Genomic DNA, 19,003 nt, shown 5'->3' with positions numbered 1-19,003 from the left:
TCGAAAATATATAATTGTTTCTTCATTGCTGCAGTGAAATCCAGGCTAGATAAATAAACAGACAATAGCTTGAAAATGTTCAACAATGGTTTTATTTTATTTCAAAACACGCAATTTACCCATATTACCTTTTTTATTTTCTGTAACAGTTATTATTCCAATTTGTCTCCTTCTTGCACTGAATGAAAAGTGCTCCACAGGCTCTCTGGCTCCCCCTGTAGGACAGGAGGAGGAATGAGGCTCACCATAATAACATGCCCTTTAACCTTTAACAGCTGCCTGAGAACAAGTTTGTGTGTGAATGTGAAGCTTCAATGGGATTTTAAAACCAGCAAAATCTTGTGTATTTTCTTTACACCTGTCAAATATAGTCAGCCAGGCATCTCAATAGCTTCAGAAACACACACTGATTGTTATTTATTTATTTTTATTTTTTTGGATTGTCTTTACCCTTGGATCAATCTTTGGTTTGGGTAGATGTGCTCTAAGAGGAGTTTATGTGCATGAGCTTTTTACTTTGCAAACACTCCTCCCTATATATAGTCTTTCAGTATTAAATAATCTAGGCTAATTTGCTAGTCTGCCATCCCCTGCTTAAAAAAAAACAGTTAAACCAGCTCAAGATGGTTTGCTGGTCTTAGCTAGGTTAGCTTATCATTTAGTTGGTCTATTAGCCTGCCAAATGCCCAAAGCATTTATAAAAACCAACAAACCAGATTTGTTAATCCCACTGAAGTGAAGGCTAGTTTAATACGGTTTATTTAGCAGGTAACATTTCAAGTGTTTTAACACAGGTATTCTTGAACACCATCCTAGTGACTGAAGTGGATTTTGAGGAACTTGAAAAAAACCTGAACCAACCACATCGATTAAGATTGAGGTAAAGGCTTTTCTTTTCTTTGTATTTTTACATAGTTCTCTCTGCAAAGACAGCTAGCCTCGGCAGCTCTTTATTGACTGGTTTGTGGTTATTAGGAGCATTGTTCGCACTTGTCTGCAATAGCTCTTTTCAGTACACACTGCTAGACTTAAATCTTTTCGATTAAGTCCAGCAGTGTGGGAGTAGTTAAAGGGATCGTTCAACCCAAAAATGACAGCTACGGGAATACATTTTTGATGGGAAAAAATAATAATGACGTTGTTCAACAATTCGTCTCCTCCCTGGTGCCATTTTGGAGAGTATCCACTGAACGTAAACAGCGTATGCTGTTCTGTGTCAGGTGGAGTTTTGGGTGAACTAAACCTCTAAGTGAGACAAAATGTAGCTAGATGCTAGAGTGAACATTAGTTGTTAGCATCACGGTTGGCATTAAAATGCCAAACTGTTGCTTCTTTTGTCCATTTTTGGTGGTAAATGTCTTATGGGAGTTAAATCTCCTTTAAAGACTTGAATGTTTTTGATGCATTACTATGCAATGCTGGATTATCAGAAAAGAGTGTTTGCAAAGTTAGCTAACGCTGCACACCATAAGCACCGCAGCAACCTAAATAGGGCAGCAGTTACCTACTTGAAACCTGTGAGAACCTCTTTCCTTTTTCCTCTTGTCCTCCTCCTCTCAGTCTGTCTTCTCTACCATTTTTTCTCCTTGTTTTGAAACTGATTGTCTTCTACCATCACAAAGACACTTGGTTCTGATTGATTGACAGGTAACAGAAGAGGAAGAGCACAGTGTGATTGGGGGGGTTGGATCTGCAGACAGACCCGGAGAGAAACATGATGTACGTGATGCTGTTTTACAGTCAATGAGAGACCATTTCTGGTTGGAGGGGTCTGTTGCAAAAAAAACTGGCCAATAGCATTCCAGTTTTGTGTGAAATGGTGTGCAACCCAAATCGAGAAACACTCCACATGTAAACAAATGCACACAAGATTACATTTCAGAAGAGGAGATGTGTGTACATAGGGGTCAATGACCAAGTTCAGTTGCCCAGGATACACGGCCATGCCCAATTATAAAGAGTTATATACATAAAAGAAATACAAGGAGAGCAGAGAGGGCTGCAACAATACATGCACACAACCAGTGGAAAACAACAGTGACAAAACTCACAAAACCCCTCCAACACTTTTACCACCCTTCCCACCCATGTCCAACTTCCCCCGGGGTCTATTCATCCTAGTCGCTCCTATCAAAGTCCAGGTCGATCCAGCTTTGCTCTATACAGTATACAATAGTCATGCAGGAAAAAGTGTCTCCACCACTTCAAATGGAAGGAGTTTGTTTTTTCATTATTTTTTAAATAAATGCTCAGAGCACTTTACACAATCGAGCTTTAAATAAAGAAAAAAAATAAATTAACATTTAAATAATGCGGAAACAAATCATTAGAAACTTGATGCATATATTGGAAATTCAGTGTATTTGTGACTGCTATTTTCTGTCGTCGTCCATCAATTTATTTATTTATTTTTTTGCTTCTACTCTCAAATCCTTTTCCTTTTCATGATTTGTCTAAACATTCAGATGTCTTTCTTTTATAAAGAATCATGTACCGCCCTTGATCAAAATAATAATAATAATAGACAAGAAATTGGCAAATGAGTCAACCAAACAACAACACCAACAAAATCACAATTTAACAGTATAAAGCTTCAAGTCACAAGTTCAAAAACTAACTATTAGTAGTCTTAGTAGTGTTAGTGTACTCATTGTAATTAGCATTAGTTTAATCTTAATTACATAAACTTTACACAAAACATTTGAGGTATTTCAGAATCAATTGTCAACAACTTCCTGCCAAATGCGTGTGGTTTCCAATGGGAGAAATAAATGAGGGGAACTGGTTTAATGTGTTTCTTAAAATGGCCTCTTCTCCTGGATCACTTGCACCTGTTTAAATCTTTGATATTCAAATTGTCAAAAAAAAGGGTTACCCTATATTCTAAACTTGTTCTGGACTAAAATGGTAGCTGTAGAGAATCAAATTGTTCAGGTTAAAGTCCTGTCTGGTATTTTAGTTGATTTTATGATATCTTGATTTAAACTAGAAAGTGCTCCTGAAAATAGGCCATTATGTGGGTACAGTACTGCGGCATACTGAAATATGAAATAAGGGTGCAAGTACATGATGCTAACTAACATTTAAAGATATTATGCGAATGATCGCCAGTGCAAATAAAATAAACTGGCCTCACTCTCAAGACAAGCTTAATGCGAAATAAACCTGGGCGTTTTTTAAAAGGGCTCTTAGCCCAAATAATTACAGTTAAGTGATACTGGAAAAATAATAAAGTTGGAATTATAAAGTGCTTAAACACCAGTTTATATCAAACTAACGTTATAATCGCCCCCTGCTTCAATGTCTATGCCTGCGTACTGTACAATTGCATGGTAGCATAAGTTTGCAAGGTGCCGTGCACACAGAACACGTTTTCTCGGTTAAAAACCCGAAACGCTGCACTTAGGAATGGAAAGTAGCTCACAATCCCAGGCGCGTTTTTAAAACCATACACGGCGCCTTTAAATGGCGCGAGACACTGAAAAATAGCGCGGGACGCGGCTCAACGGTCGAAACACCGATGTAGCGCATCTTTATAGAAACACGATGAAAAACCAGCGCAATGTGCCTCAAAAACGCGTTCCGTGTGTAAACTGTCAAAGCGTGTGTGCTTCTGTGTGTGTATATGCGAGTATTTCAGAGCAGTCCCACCCGTTGTTGAAGGAAAAAGGCACTCAACTCAATCTGCATAGCAGCCGCATCCCTCAGTGGGGTGCTATGCAGTCTGACTGCACTGTATGAGTATGTATATACCACCTTTAAGTAAGAATTCATTTGCATTCAGCTTTGGTTATGCTATTGGGCTTTTGGTATTTGGTGTGTATTCCTCCCTTTGGCAGCACAGGACTGGCAGGTCAAAGAATCTTTGGTATCAGTGGCTGTTTCACAAACCACCCAGCTCAGTGAGGTAGCCACACTGGTTCTCACTACAAACAAAAGGTCCAGTTTATCAGCTAATGTACATACTGAAACCTGCTGATTTGTGTAGCACAAATCTGCTCTCTCTTAATGCTAATAATCAGGCCCACATGGAATCTATGTATAAATCCTGTGAAAGATTCCTGCAGATTTCGATAGTCCGTCATTTACAGAATTCTGCACGTCCGCTGCCCCTTGAACGTTCATTTCTTACATATTTTGGCTAATTTGATTATGCTTTCAGCTACACATTGCACCATATTTGCGCTGATTTCTCACCTGAAATGTTTGCAGATTCCGTCTGGGCCTACTTATAAATCAATGCTCAGAGCATCATTGCATTAACAGTGCTCACTTTTATCCATTCAGCAAGTCCTGCAACATTTCCAGAAATGCTACTGTTGCATTCAAAGACACAAAAAAAAGACTCCTCTTCGATTTTGAACATCTCCCCACGGAGGTAAGGTTGCACCCTTGTTTCACACCCATTTGGCAGGGTTTTTCAAGGATTTTGGGAGAATTGTGGGTGGAATTCATGTTTTTTTTTTGTATGTTTACTCTTCAACAGAGCCAAGAGAGAGCGATATCTCTTTCACAGTCAGTGAAAGTTCATTCTCTTATAACCTGTGGTATTACATGCAATGCAGAGATGTCCTTCTGCAGTCCACCCAAGTTTGGTTATTCTTGTAGAAAGTCCTTTTTTTTTTTTAATGAATTTTCCAAATGATCAACAAGGTGCCTTACATATGCACAGATCACAAGTTTAATAAGAAATAGAAATATGTACCAATTACCCGCTTTAATATTATGAAAAGAACGCAAGTGGGAGAGAGATCAAAAGAAAAATAGGGATTAAAGAGGAGGAGAAATGGTTTTAGTGTTTTTCTGTTTCTATTGTGTTGCTGTAGAGATATTTCTTCCTTTTCAGATGGTTTTATTACAGACTAGCTGTACTAAATGATTTTAAAGCAATGATTATTTTCATATTTTTCTCTGATTCTTTTTAAAAGATGATTGTTGGTTGCTATAGCACATAATTCCAGTTTGGGAGTGGACTCTGGCTGAGAGTATGTGAACTTTTATATTATATTAAGGCAAACATTATTGGCACTAGATTTAATGTAACATTTTAAACTGTGTTTACCCCTTGTCTACTAAACAGGATAAACAATATATTTGATTTGTTAGTAAGATTTCAGTTGCGTGTGGATGTAACATTTCGTAACAAATATTTCCATACGTGTTTAAAATGTGCCTTGTTGTGTTTGGCTGTACCTGTCTTGACATTTGGCCTATCCTACACGGAATGAAAAATATTTTATTCATAAATATGAAATATCATAAGTCGCAGTCTGTCGAGATCAGAAAGGGTGCACCGTTTGCGAAAAATGGTCCAGTATTTTGTCCCCAGACTTGAAGACAGTTCTCGACTGGTTTGCTTGTTGCATTATGGACAGTTTGGATTATAAGAACACTTGTTAACCACAAGTGCCATGAAACATCTCAGTCCAGCCCTCCATTTCCATCTGTGCAAAATAATCCGTAAGGAGAGCCGAGCTGGGCGAATGTGCGAGTCCTTGTTGTAGGAGCTCGTTCCATTTCACCTTCAGTAGAGGTCGACGTCCTTCGCTTTTCTGTCTGTATCGATTAGTCTCTCAATTCATTAGCTTTGCATATGATCTGAGAGCCTCAGTGAAACAACTGGCCATTAGGGAATTGTGCCGCCATGGGCCCGAGAGTGATGATGCAGGTGGTAGCATTCTTTGACAACCTTGCTTGAGTAACAAGCCTTCTGTGCCATGAGCTGTGAAAGTGCTCGTTTGTCCTCAACCGCACAAACAGACCATTTCAGCTCACTTCGTTGTGGTTTATTTGAATATAATGTGGTGCTTTTCCATGTGGAGATGTTTGGCTTGATTTCATAACAGTCCCAAAGTAAAAGGTTGCATTTAACATGAAACATCGCCATTTTTGGCAGCAGTGGGATTGATTGGCACGCAACGGGTGACTGTGAGGTTGGACTGATCCAGTCTCAGCCACCCAGGGGAAAAGGGATTTCGATTTAAGCCTTGGAGAAGGTGGTGGCGGAGGTGCCTGGCTGGCTGGGACTGGCTACATGGCCGTGATGGTGTTCCTCATGCCAGCGGTCGACGCAGCGGCGACGTGCGTTCATGAAGAAGTTGCTGACGGTGTTGAGTTCCAGTCCCAGCTGCTGCGAGATGGTCAGCTGCATTTCCTTCGAGGGCCGCTTGTTCTCCTTGAAAATGGCGATGAGTGTGCGGCGCTGCAGGTCGGTGAAGACCAAACGCTGCTTCTTGGGTGCCATATTGCGTTCCTTGTGCTGCTCCTGTTCCTTCCGTTTGCAAGCTGTGGGGATCAGTAGGATGAACAAGAAAGATCAGGGAAAGGGAAGTGGACAAAGAAAACGGAGAAGAACAAAAAAAATTCATTAGCCTCGTGTTTGCTCTACATACTGAAATGCCCTATTTCGGAGCAAATCCCAAAGATGAACGGCTTCGCAGGGAGTCGAAATGTTCAGACTCTCCTGTTTGGCTGTGGATTAATAGTGATTTAAGACAAATCCATTCTATCTCCCCGGAGGTCAAAAACCATCCCTTTAAAGAGAGCAGACAGAGCAGGCCAGCGGTGAGCACCTCAGCCTGGTCGTTGGAGACACTGCTGTTTGATTCAATATTAATGCAGTTGCGGCTCACAGTAGGAGAGTGAGTGACTGGTATACAAAAGTAGGGGTCTTTGTGTGTGAGAGAAAGAAAGAAAAGAGAGAGAGAGAGAGAGAGAGAGAAAAAAGGAAAGAAAACAAAGACGAATAAAAAAGGAGAGAAGCAAGGGGGGGTATTGACTCATCTATTTTAGTGTGTATGTGTCTGTTTTTGGAGGTGGGTTCGTCCGCAGAGACTTCGGTCTGAACGGCCCTCCAGCAGGTCTGTAGTCTGCGACTTCAAACAGAGGCCACTGGAGGGCACGGACCTAAGAGAGGCAGAGTATTTTCGAACTGCCTTAAACTCACACCACCACCTCCCTGTATATGTTTCTGTCCCGGCAATGCAGAGAGAGAGGTTCTGAATGCCTACTTGAGGGCAGTAAACCTTCCAAAGTGTTAGGAAACATGAGTATGCCCAGAAATGTTTTGGTTCGTTTACAGCTCACACGTACAAATTGTATTATGTGCAAAGGAAATCAAATGCCTTTTTTGCAACATTTTATATTTATTTTTTACACTAGATGTTTTATTATTGGTTTTTTTTCCAATGCACTCACAGACCTTTTGCTTCTCTCAGCGTTTTTTTTGTGAATGGATCATTTATTTCTTTCCTCCATCGCTTCAGTAGTCTGTAAAAGCAGCAGCTCTTTGCGTCTTATTCGGATGTTATCTGTCTGTGTGCGTTTGTGGAGTGACTGGAGCCAAACTGTGGTGCCATGTATCTAATTACACTGAGCTGAGGCCCATTGATCTCGGCACCTCTCGCAGTCAAATCAGTTTACTACAGGCGTCTAACTGCCTGGACCGCATCCATCATATTCAGATTCCATATCAGCCATTCTGCGTTTACACACACACACAACCGAACGAGCGCATTGTGTTAAATGCATTGTACACTTGAAGTGTACCGTTTAAATGTTCACGATACTTTAACGTGCCTATAATATTTGTTTTCGCATAACATTACTCCTATCGCATAAATGTGTCTCTGAGCGCGGAGTCTGGAGTGAATGATGAAGCTTTAAAGCCTTTTAAATTGTAATGAGTCGTCTGTGTTGCTCGACCGAAATAACTACGTCTGAAAACGCAAACATCAGCTTATCTGACGCAGACCACCTTTCAGCAAGATTTACTTGAGGCTTTTGTTTTTGAACGTCATTTTGGTTTTTTTCCCCGCGGTTTTCAGTAGCCTACTCCAACAGTAGCGATTTTAAATATTTATAGGCTATCCAAAAAAAAAACCTAGGCTGTGTTCGGTGTTAAAATCTACCAGCAGGTGTCGCTGGCGCTATTCCCTGGTGTAAACGGTTTACAGGCGTAAGATTTTGTAATCAATATTGATCGATCGGTTGGGAAGGGGGTCCTGATTACTGAACCAGGCTCGGCGTAGAAAAGGAGAAAAATCGATAGCTGCAGACTTTAGAGCTACAGTGAGCAGAGAGCTGGACAGAAGCAGAAATATATTGTACAGAAAGAAATAAGCCAATGAGTGACAAAGAGTGAATTGAAATGTTCGGATGGGATTTTTTGACGGACTCTCTTATTAGCACGTTTGATAAATTTCACAAATTCTAAATAAAACCAGGCTGGCTCTGACTCTGACTCTCTCTCTCTCTCTCTCTCTCTCTCTCTGTCTGTCTCTCTCTCTCTGTCTCTCTCTCTCAGTAGCTTAAATGATCTGTTCCATACAGAGCTGACAGAATCTTGTTCTGATGTTTATGATTATAGAACGTTATACAAACCTTAATATTCGCAGTTGTTGAAGGCTTTCATCTGACATCTCTTCTGTTGCATGCACAGCAGTTGAGCGCAACGGTCGTTTCACAAAATGGGTGCAATTTCGTTTTTAAAAGGTTTCTGTTCATGGGTCTATCTATATTTCTTTAAGATTTTCAATTATGTTATACAAAAAATGCCTTAAAGTTTTATTAAATTTCGTTGTGCCTTCTCAAGTTAAACGTAAAAAATATGTTGAAAAAAATATGATTTTTTTTTTCACGGTAACAGGGTTGACAATTTACAGTTCGTTTAGCCATTATTACTAGTCTTGTACTCAAGATCATGACACTATAGAAGGATCATTTAAATCATAGTTCTTAATATCCTTTTTTTTTTAATAATTAGGATAGTAATAAACTGTACAATATCATGATAACAAAGTGGACTTTGTTGAGAATTAATTCGTAAAATAGGCCTAATTAGTCTATGATTATATATATAGGCTATGTGTGTGTGTGTGTATAAATTTTTATTCCTTTTTTTGCGTATTAACAGGCTTATTAAATTTAACATTACCTTTACATCATAAAAGGGACCCCCTTTAAATGTAATGACTCCATGTAGGCTGTGCAAATATCTAAGATGGTGAAGGAAAAACCCGACTCCGAACTTTTCTCCAGCGGGGCAGTTTCTCACTTGCCTTGCTACACACCAGTGATAGCGCGGTAGGCCTGTGGTGTTCAATACCGGTCAATAAATCCGTAAATAATTCGTTTTTTAAATTAATTTCATCTAATTAACTATAGTTACATGAAAATTGTTCTGGTAATGTGCCAGAAACTATGGTAGGCCTGCCTCGTACCAATGGGGTGCTGAGTCGAAATAACACCAAATGAATAGCGCTGCGTGCTGTGCAGTGTGGGCAATGACAAATGAGAACACACGGCAGATTCTGAATAATGACTAAAAAACACAGCTACACGTGTTCAGAAAACCTCATTTATGTATGGCCTCTGATAGTATTAATTAGTCTCGATGTGGGACTTTGGCCAACCGCAGGTACGTCTTTATATTAGCTACTCCGTAGGCCTATATTTACCGCGAATAGATGCCTGACGCTTATTTATTTTTAATAAATGAGGCTTAATCTATTTGACTATGTACAAGTGAGTTTTGTAATGAGAGCACTTAGATTTAAGCATTTCTTATCTTTCTCCTATCATTTGATTTTTTTAAATGTTTAGTTTTTGTTTGTTTTTGTTTCGTTTTTTATGTTCATTATGCTCATCAACTATGATAATGTGCATAAGCTGTATACAAATTCAGTATAATAGGCTTATTTGAATAACTGAAAAAGTCAAATAACGAGATACTGTTTGAAATATGTAAACAGGGTTAGAAAATAACACCTTTATGCGTCAGTTTCTTTCTTTTACCTTTTTTTCCATTTTCATCTGCTAGAATATTGTGTTAATTGGTAAGCTCTTCTTGTAAACAACATTGTGCTTAAGGCTTTCTCTAAATACTCGACTAAATTTGGTGTAATGCAATAAGGAAAGATCAGTATGCTAATGTTAGCAAGGTAAATTGAAATGACAACTCAACCTGTTAAGAAAGTCGGTTAGTTATTGAAGCATTAACACATTAACGCAAATCATTAGCCATGAACTTACGTCAGGATGTTTGAGTTGAAGAAGAGAATATTGAAGAAATAAAAACAAGGAAAATGTAAACAACATAAATGTTATAAATTAGGCTACTATATAAATATGTAGTTTCGTACTATAGTGAAGCGTGTGTAGCCTAAGTATTTTCGGTGTGCGTGCGGATGATATTTTGGAGTGATCAGGTTTTTTTTTCTTTTTTTTCTGTAGTTTAACATAAAACATTAAAAGAACAATTCACTTGTAATTTGTTGCCTTAAATACCGTAATTGTTACACCCTAAGTGCAGTGTATAGTGTCTAATCAGCAAACTATGTTCTACGTTTCAGATGGTTATCAGTCTTATATGTTCAAATCTTAGATATGAATCATTGCCCTGATAAATTATTGATATTACAGAATACAGTGTGTGTCTTTGAAGGTACAGTGAAATGTAAGGGGCAGACTTCTAGTCATCAAAGGCAGTTATACATGTTTGAAGTATAGGAATACATTGTTTGAAGTATAGGAATACATTTTGCCCTATAGTCCCATGGCAGGTTATGCCTTTGAGGGTTAAATTTGGGTTCATCATCATGGCTACTTGAAATAATAATAACCATTCAGTCCAGTGGTTCTTGACTTCACAAAGTCTAAATAAACAAATAAATTGTGTCTCCTGTGAAAGCCAGAGGTGTTAGTGCACTCTCTTGGATTTCAAGTGGGAGGACTGAGGGAGTGCAAGGATCGATGACTGGCCGCGGCGCTCCGCCGACCAGTCTGCCGATGATCGATGCATATAGTGCGGATTGAGCTGAATTTGGGAGCGGAGTGGCTACCATAGAGGCCTATCCTGCAGTGGCCTTACATTTACATTTACATTTATTCATTTAGCAGACGCTTTTATCCAAAGCGACTTACAATTGCTATATATGTCAGAGGTCGCACGCCTCTGGAGCAACTAGGGGTTAAGTGTCTTGCTCAGGGACACATTGGTGTCTCACAGTGGATTCGAACCCGGGTCTCTCACGCCAAAGACGTGGGTCTTATCCACTGCGCCAACACCACCCCATAAAAGCCTTAAAGTCAGTGTGTCATGAAATTGCCCATGTATGAATATGAATTGCTTTCATCAGCAACTGGGGTGTGTTTTGCATGAGTATGCGTGTGTACAGTCAAAAATATTTAACATTAGTGCAATTACAGAGACATAAGTGTGAAAATCTAAATTTATAATGGATAATCTGTTAAAGGGTCTGGGTTGGGACACACTACAGCTGATATGTGGAGTTAGTATGATGTGGGTGAGGCTTGTTGTCACTCTAGAACATTCCTAATGAGGTTACACCTTTTTCTGCTTTTTTCCAGTTGCCTGACTAAACAAGCACATGACATTTAAAAGTCTCACACCTCTGAAACAACCCACTGGTAGGCTACCATTTCTTTAGGGCTTATCATGGATCGATTTTATCTTTCTCTCTGATTTGATTTATTGGATGTGCACTGGTTTTATCAGCGTGACTTGGTGCTAATAGTCTCAAAGGTCGCTGTTTTGACAGGGGCCGATTCTGCTGAGTTAGCCATGAAGGCGGGTGGTGGGCGAGGTAAAGGGCCAAACCTGTAGGTTAACTACTGTACAAGTTAGTACTCAAAACATTAGTTTTAAGAACTAAGCATTTCTTACTCATCTCATTAATGTTGACAGGATCATAACACAGGGCTGTTGAGGTGAGATCAATAATTGAACAGTCTAATAAAACTGTTGTTTAAGTTAAACATCCTCTCTATAGGCATATCGACACATTGGCATGTGTTTGGTTGTAAAGACTGCTTGACCTGCAATTACAGTGAAGTGAGTTTAAGAGGTCTGAAGGGTTGAGGGACCAGACACCCTCCACAAAGTCTTGAAAGAACACTTAAAACCTCTGAAAATACCACAGGATTGATCAATAGGTTTCATTTATTTTGTGGACTCAAGCGGTCATTGAACATGCTCAACTATACAGAAAAAAAAGAAAAAAAAAGATTCCAGTCAAAACCAAAACGTTTTTACATTTCTTCTTTTGTACTAGTGATCAGATTTAGAGAAGGCATGTTGTAACATCAAAAACTAATTTTCCATCTCCGAAGAACCATACAGCAAAAATAGTTCTTGTGGGGGCTTTCTAGGAAGGTTGTCCTTTCCGGAATCTGAAGAATCATTATTACGATCTTTATTTGTAAGACTTTAACTTCAGAGAATATTTCAAAATGTTGACAAACTAAAACTCTCGATGCTGTAACACTAAACGATGTTTGACTCTGGGTATCACAGCTGTTACAAGTTGGTCTGATTGACTAATTTGGCATGTTGTGGGCTCAATGTGTGTGTAAATGGTGTAATGGCATACCAATAGAGTCACTACATTGTTAAATGGCCCTTGATGCCTCAAAGATGTGTCAGTAACCAGCCAGTCTCTCAGCCTCTGGAGGAAACATGTGGTTTTGAATCTAACCACACTGGGGTGTGTTTCCCAAAAGCATTGTTAGCTAACTATGGTAGTTAGTTCCACTGAAATCTTTTGATGGAACTTGTGACTAGTTGCTTTAGGAAAACACATCCCTGGTCAGTTTGAATGTTTTTTTTTATTCACTATAGGGTTAGGTTTTGTTGTTGTTGTTATTGTTTTTGCCAATTATTGGTTTGCATACACCTATGTTAAAAATGCTCACACACACACACACACACACACACACACACACACACATATATACATATATATAATTTAAGAAAGTTATTTTTGCAATTATGTTCTTATGTATTTGCATTTTGATCTATGATTTTGATAGACAGTTGACATGCCTATTACATTGTCAAAGTGTCAATGCTAATGAATTCAATAATTACAATTATTTTGCAGAGAAAGATTTACAGTAGACCAAAAAAATTTCCCTAACAGGAAACGTAAGAAAAATAACATTTGTGTTTATAGTGGAACTAGTTTTCAGGTCACTATGCATCAGATAAAGAAATAAAATATATTTACTACATGCCCAAGTGCTTTATGCCGTGATTTAATCGAGTTGGAGGTGTTGTTCTGTAATATCAGCTATGATAAAATTACCCCCCCCCCCAACTACCACCACCACAGGAAAATTTAGTGGTGACGCAATGCAATTTAACCCTTTGATGCTCTCCTCCTAGGCGGCACGGTCTCTTAGCAATTTGATTTAAAGGTCACTCTCTCCTATCGATCCATTTTGGCGGGCGAGCACAGAGATTGATCATGAAAACTTAAGCTCGCGGAGACAGTAGCCTACTGCACGCATTATAGAGCAACAGTGTTAGATCTTATGTTGGCGTGTACATATGTTACGGAGTCCTTAATTATTTTAAAGCACAGGAGTAAGGAGCTGGTTTACTGTGTTGACTGTCAGTTACATTTACTGTTGCAAATAAGGTTAAAACATAACGTTGTAAAGCAGAATAGACATATGCCATATGTGGACATAAATCTAAATATAAATGCAATGGCACCTACGTCTCAAGCAAACTTGCGCATATACACGTTGTTAGCAAATAATAAATTATTATATTCGTAGGCTATGTATTGTTTTATTTAGGCTACAAGTACGCCTAGATTAGAATGAATTTTGAGCAGCGTTTAAGTAACAACAAAAATCGTCGCCATTCAGTTAATTGAGGCCTACAAAGCGAAGTAGCGTTCGCTTACGTGGTTACCATAGCAACAGTTCGCTGCTCGAGCTTTGCCTTTGAAGTGCGTAGTCAGAACTAAAGTAGATTTAGTTTTTTTAGACTTAAGATTCACACATAAACATCACAGTGTTTAGATTGAAGATTCACCTCTTTAAATTAGTAAAAAAAAAAAAACAGAAAAAAAGATGATCCTCGACGTAACATTGGATATGAATACATTTCAAAGTCGACTCCCTGTAAGTCATTAAATAATGCGCATAAGGGAGACACCCTATCTTTAAGATTAGAGTAAGGCAGTAGGCTAAAGGGGGAGGGGACGAAAGTGAAGTTCCTCTGATTTGGTTCAACTCAAGCAATTGAAATCGCAAACCGAGCAAAATAAATCAATACAAATTCACTGCTTTTTATATAGACCCAAACTATGATGCGAGACTAGTCACATGGGGCATCCACACTGTGGGTCTAAAGATGCAGGCAATGGAATTTGCTTGAGGGGGAAAAGATTCACTTCGAACATCCTTTAATAATCATATTTAAAAACGGCTTACATGCATGAGTTTACCAAACAGGTGACCGCATCTTAATTTTTCACTTCTGGCTCTATCAATTATTAAGGTCGACATCGATCATTTTCTTGGCCTGCCAAACCCCGTCTCCCCTGGAAGTGCCTCGATTCGCTAATCCTAAATCAATTGCGTCCATCCTCGTGGGCTGAGAACTGGAGGCGAGCCTGGAAGTCATTTTGATGAGGAGGAGAAGGATGATGTTGAGTGAAAAGCAAACATTCCACTTCAGCGTTAAATTGTATATAGGCTAAAACATGTAATACCAATTCTAAATGATTGATTGGGCGCAATTTCATGCGAGAGACTAATTATTATCTGTGTAGTTTACCAGAAATTGTGGTTTAAGAAAACACAGAAGGACATGGTGGTGGGTAGAATTCCCATAAGGATGCTATGCAAGCAATTTAGATAACAGGCCTTAAATTACATTAAGTTTAAAATTCTATAAGAAAAAATGTACAATCTCGTCGTGGTACATTGCGTATATAAACATATTGTTCTATTGTGTTGCTTTTGTTCTCTCGCGCTCATGACTACAGGGGAGACTCCATATGATACACTGTAAAATCTGCATCCTTTCTGCTAAACGAAACAGTAGGTAAGTCCAGAGTCCAATGGGAGAGAGTGCTGAGCCGGTATAACTGATAGATGTACTGGCTATCTTTATTGATCTCTTTATTGATTGGGCCAAATACATTGAGATGGAGTGTTGAATACAGCACAGATGCTGCGAGGCGAATTGTTTTTCATCGCTAATACAACATTGCGCATTGCGCAGCATTTGAGGATTGCAATTTCTATGTCGTATATACGCGTGACTTGCTGATTTGCAATATATTAATTTGTAAATTTGTATATATTATAAAATATTATTTGTGTTTGTTTTTAACTAGCTTTATGTCCCAAAAAGGACGCTTCAGCATCCCAGAAGAACACTACCAAATGATCCGACAGACACAGGCATTTTCACATTAGCCAAGCAGTGCCACTGCATTGATTTTTGTGACTGTGATGAATTTGGAATAGTAATTTGAATTTATTGATTGATGTAGTGAACGAGTATTCCCAGACTCTCTATGAAACACAACCCCCCAACTTCTACATGTGCGCAGTGCATAATGGCTCGTTTAAATGCACTTGCTTTTGTTATTTGCATACCATAGTAATTCCTCATTGAAAATTACTATAAATCCGAGACGTGCAAGGGTTTTTATTTTTTATAAAAGGTATTATTTTATTTAAAGAATGCCGGGGTTTGTCACATTACAATTTTAACAATAGTTAATAAACCTAAACAATAGCACTTCTTCTAAAAGATAAAAAGTAAAAAAATATTTTACGCATATATATATATATATATATAAACATTATTTAAAGGGTCACAGTTTAAAGTCCTTGTGTAATGATAGCATCATGAATCGTTGTTATTATGGACGCGTTGTAAAGTGTAAAAGTTAAGTTGCCCGAAACACACCGAGTTATTATACATCTAAGTTACTACCTGTAGCAGTATAGAGTTTGTCTTCCGTTTAGGGTAACTTCATTTTAATAGGGTGTGGAAGGGAAAAAAAATCTCGATGCCCAATTAGCTTTAACAGCAACGGCACTTAAGAGGACAACTGAATAGCGTTTAAATCTTTATTTACCAGAACAACTTTAAATGCGCAAAGGAACAATTTACATTCCATTAAGTGCTTTTCGACGGGGCATTGACTGGAACTAAAATATGCCACTATATCCTGGTTAATTGAACCCACAACTGAAATACGACGTGAGGTGATAGGTTTGGACGGGTCAGCGGCCCCTCTGCCAAGATAATGTCCAGTACACACACCTTTTTATTCAGTTTTACACATTTCCTTTTGAGTGAATACAAGGTCAAGATTGCACAGTTGTCTGTGTTGTAGTTAGAAGGAAAAGGAAAATAAATTAAGTAGCTATAGGTGACAGGTTGGTGCAAAAGTAATTTTGACTTTTTAAGTCAATGGAAACATATTATTTAAAAAAAAATATTTGGAAAAATAAATATCAGTATTTAATTTTACACGGACTAACTTTTTTATCCTGCCCTCAGTCTTAAACACATTCTAATAATTTGACAGTGGCTATAATTATTTACCTATATTTCTTCAGCAAATGTATTCAGCTGAATAATTTTAAATGTTGCTAAAATAATTGTAATTTAAGGGTAGGCTACACGGCTTGTTTGTCTGCTTTCTAAACGTTTTAATCATAATCAGTCTGTAATTTGATTGTCTGTCTGAATAGGAACAGACGCCTTTAGGTGAACTGTGAGAAGTCAAGCACAACTATTATGAACAAAGAGTATTCGTGGGTCCATGCACAGTGTATTGATTACCTTATTGAATATTATGGAAGGAGATGAGAGTAAAACATACAGATTTTGAGTAATTGTTTTGATTTCCACTTTTGCACGAGGAAACTTCAGTGACCCTCACTCACCTGCAAGCCTAAGGGCCGACATGCGCTGGAACTCCGGTTCCTGCAGCCACTTCCACATCCGTCTGAACGTCTCCCGACCTGACTTGAGTTTACTCCAGGGTTTGGGATTCCGCAGCAGGTCCGAGAGAGTTCCTTGAGAGCGACACAAGATCCTCTGGGCAAAGATGGCCTGTGGGATGCTGTACCTCTTTAACTCTGCCGTTATCCTCTGCGCCACCTCTTTAGTGTTGATCTCCTCTACCTGCCCTGACCCACCACCCTGTCCGCCGCCTCCTGCTGCCTGCCTGTCCCGCTCCGCCAGCACCGACCCGTTCGCCTGAGAGTGTGAGTGACTGTGGTGGTGGTGGTGGTGGTTGATGCCGTTGAGAGAAGACATAATGCCCGCCCCGTGGCCCCCTAAACCCCGCGCCAGGTGCTCCTCGCCGCGGCCGAGCATCGCAGCGTGAGTCTCGAAGCCTCCCGTAGAAATCATCTTGTCGTTCCCCAGGTGAGCAGTCGGGCCGTACGCGCTCAGAGTCTGTTGAGAGTTGTGCAAAGACCCAAGGCCGTTAGAAAGAGGCGATAAAGGTGGTCCCATCCCGGACAAGTCTTTGGAGTAGTGGCCGTATAGGTTGCTCATAGACGCGAGGCCCCGGTCATCCCGCATCAGCGTGAAGCTGCCGCTCACGTTCCCGGCTGAGAGACGCTGGTGCGCGGGATGGTGATGAGCGTGAGGGTGCGGGTGGTGGTGAAATTTCTCTGAGACGTTGGATATGGGAGGCAGGTGGTGCTGCAGCGGCGTCAGGGTGGTGTAAGTGCTGCTCAGGCTCATGCTCGAATCGCACGACATGGTCATTGCTGGATGGAGAGCACCGGACAGCGAATGATCCGTGCGATACTCCCCAGCTCCGTCCAGTATCGAGGCCATGCTGGACACCATCGCTGACCTCCCATGCGATGACACCAAGTTCCTATGTGTCGCTGACTGTCGCGCGTGAGGAGAGTTCATCAAGTCCCCCGTTTGATGGGAGTGTGACACGCCGTGCAGATTCCCAATGCTTTCCATCGTAAGTTCCATTGTTGAAAGACACTGTTTTCTTTTTTCTCTCTCTCTCTCTTCCCTTTCTCTCTCACACTCTCCTTTCCAATAAATTTTAAACGATCTCAAAGCCGCGCGCCATTGATCCCCGAGATCTTCAGTGTTAGTCAATCCAGCATTTCACCACGCATGCACATGTATGCCTGGTGTCTAAACGCTTGTATCTATCGCCGAGGCGCGCGTCTTACTAAAGACAGTCGAAGCTGACCGAGTGAGAGTGTCTGCCTCGTGACCGCGCAATATATTTAAGATGTGGTGCGCCTGTGTGCACGGGTGCGCGCACCGCACAAAATAAAGGTTCTTTGGCGATTCTTAGGTTCAGCAAAAAGCTTTTTTTTTAAGTCAGAAAAAATGGTTATGTGGGGATCTTGAGGTTGTATTGTAGCTCAAAAAAGTCTTAATGTTTCACTATACAAGTTCTTGAGTCTATTGGTTTCTGGTTTGTTTAAAGCGCTGGTAGACGTTTTCTAAAGAACCAAAGGATAAAAATATCCTTGTGGAACTTCATCAAGGTGTTAAAGCCTTTTTAAAGGGTTTAGACTACACTTACTCTGCTTCAGATTATAGGGCTGACGTCACCAGTAGCCTATTGTCTGTTGTACAGAAGAGAGACAGACACCTAATATGGGTGATTCACTTGTACTCTCACAATTCGTCCCTCTGCTGTCGTTAAATTAGAGATTTTTTTTTACTTATATGGCTCGACATCTGCACACTTTGACACTAGCAGTGTTGTTTTGAATTATTGGGGATTCCTTAATAGACATGATTCATCGGTTTCTCCTGATAAAGTTGCTTAACTTGGCGCCAGCGCGCAACATCTTAATGGTTAAATATTAATGGATTTCCCAAACACAAAGCAGATAAGATAGTCAAATTCCTTTTGAACGACATGAGATCACATGATTAATCATATAATCATATCATATGTGTTAAACGTTTGAAAGTTTAACGAAATCTCATTATCAACCAAATGGGCTATTTGCAGTTTTGTGAGGATATATGTTGTGGCAGAAACTCATGTGATGTAATTATTGGCAAGTTGACTAGCCTGGAAATAAATAAGTAAAATAAACAAACGTATTAAAACAGAGAAAAAAAAGTGAGACAAAAAAGGGGGGAAAGTCAAACTTCATATTCACTAAAGTTTAAGGCTGCATACAATTTCATTAGACACATTTCAGCGAGATATTTCTG

General features: G+C 39.6%; 1 protein-coding gene across 1 annotated transcript; it reads right to left on the bottom strand.

Moving 5' to 3' along the window:
* Window positions 1–411: 411 nt before the first annotated feature.
* On the bottom strand, window positions 412–18,342 carry onecut3a (one cut homeobox 3a). The gene is made up of 2 exons (XM_059569540.1): window positions 16,729–18,342; window positions 412–6,285 (listed from the first exon to the last, which is right to left on the bottom strand). The coding sequence occupies exons 1-2, from the start codon at window positions 17,783–17,785 to the stop codon at window positions 5,981–5,983; spliced, it is 1,362 nt and encodes a 453-aa protein (XP_059425523.1). The 5' UTR covers window positions 17,786–18,342; the 3' UTR covers window positions 412–5,980.
* Between the last annotated feature and the right edge of the window lie 661 nt (window positions 18,343–19,003).

The sequence above is a fragment of the Carassius carassius genome, chromosome 16 (assembly GCF_963082965.1).
Source record: "Carassius carassius chromosome 16, fCarCar2.1, whole genome shotgun sequence".
Lineage (NCBI taxonomy): Eukaryota > Metazoa > Chordata > Actinopteri > Cypriniformes > Cyprinidae > Carassius > Carassius carassius.
Note: the sequence above shows the minus strand (reverse complement) of the source record. Positions and strands in the feature narration are given on the sequence as shown.

Excerpts from the sequence above, each read along its gene's own strand:
- onecut3a (XM_059569540.1), bottom strand. The coding sequence starts at position 17,785 with ATGGAACTTACGATGGAAAGCATTGGGAATCTGCACGGCGTGTCACAC. Across the intron at positions 6,286-16,728 it reads GTCGGCCCTTAGGCTTGCAG|CTTGCAAACGGAAGGAACAG; the intron begins GTGAGTGAGGGT and ends TGATCCCCACAG.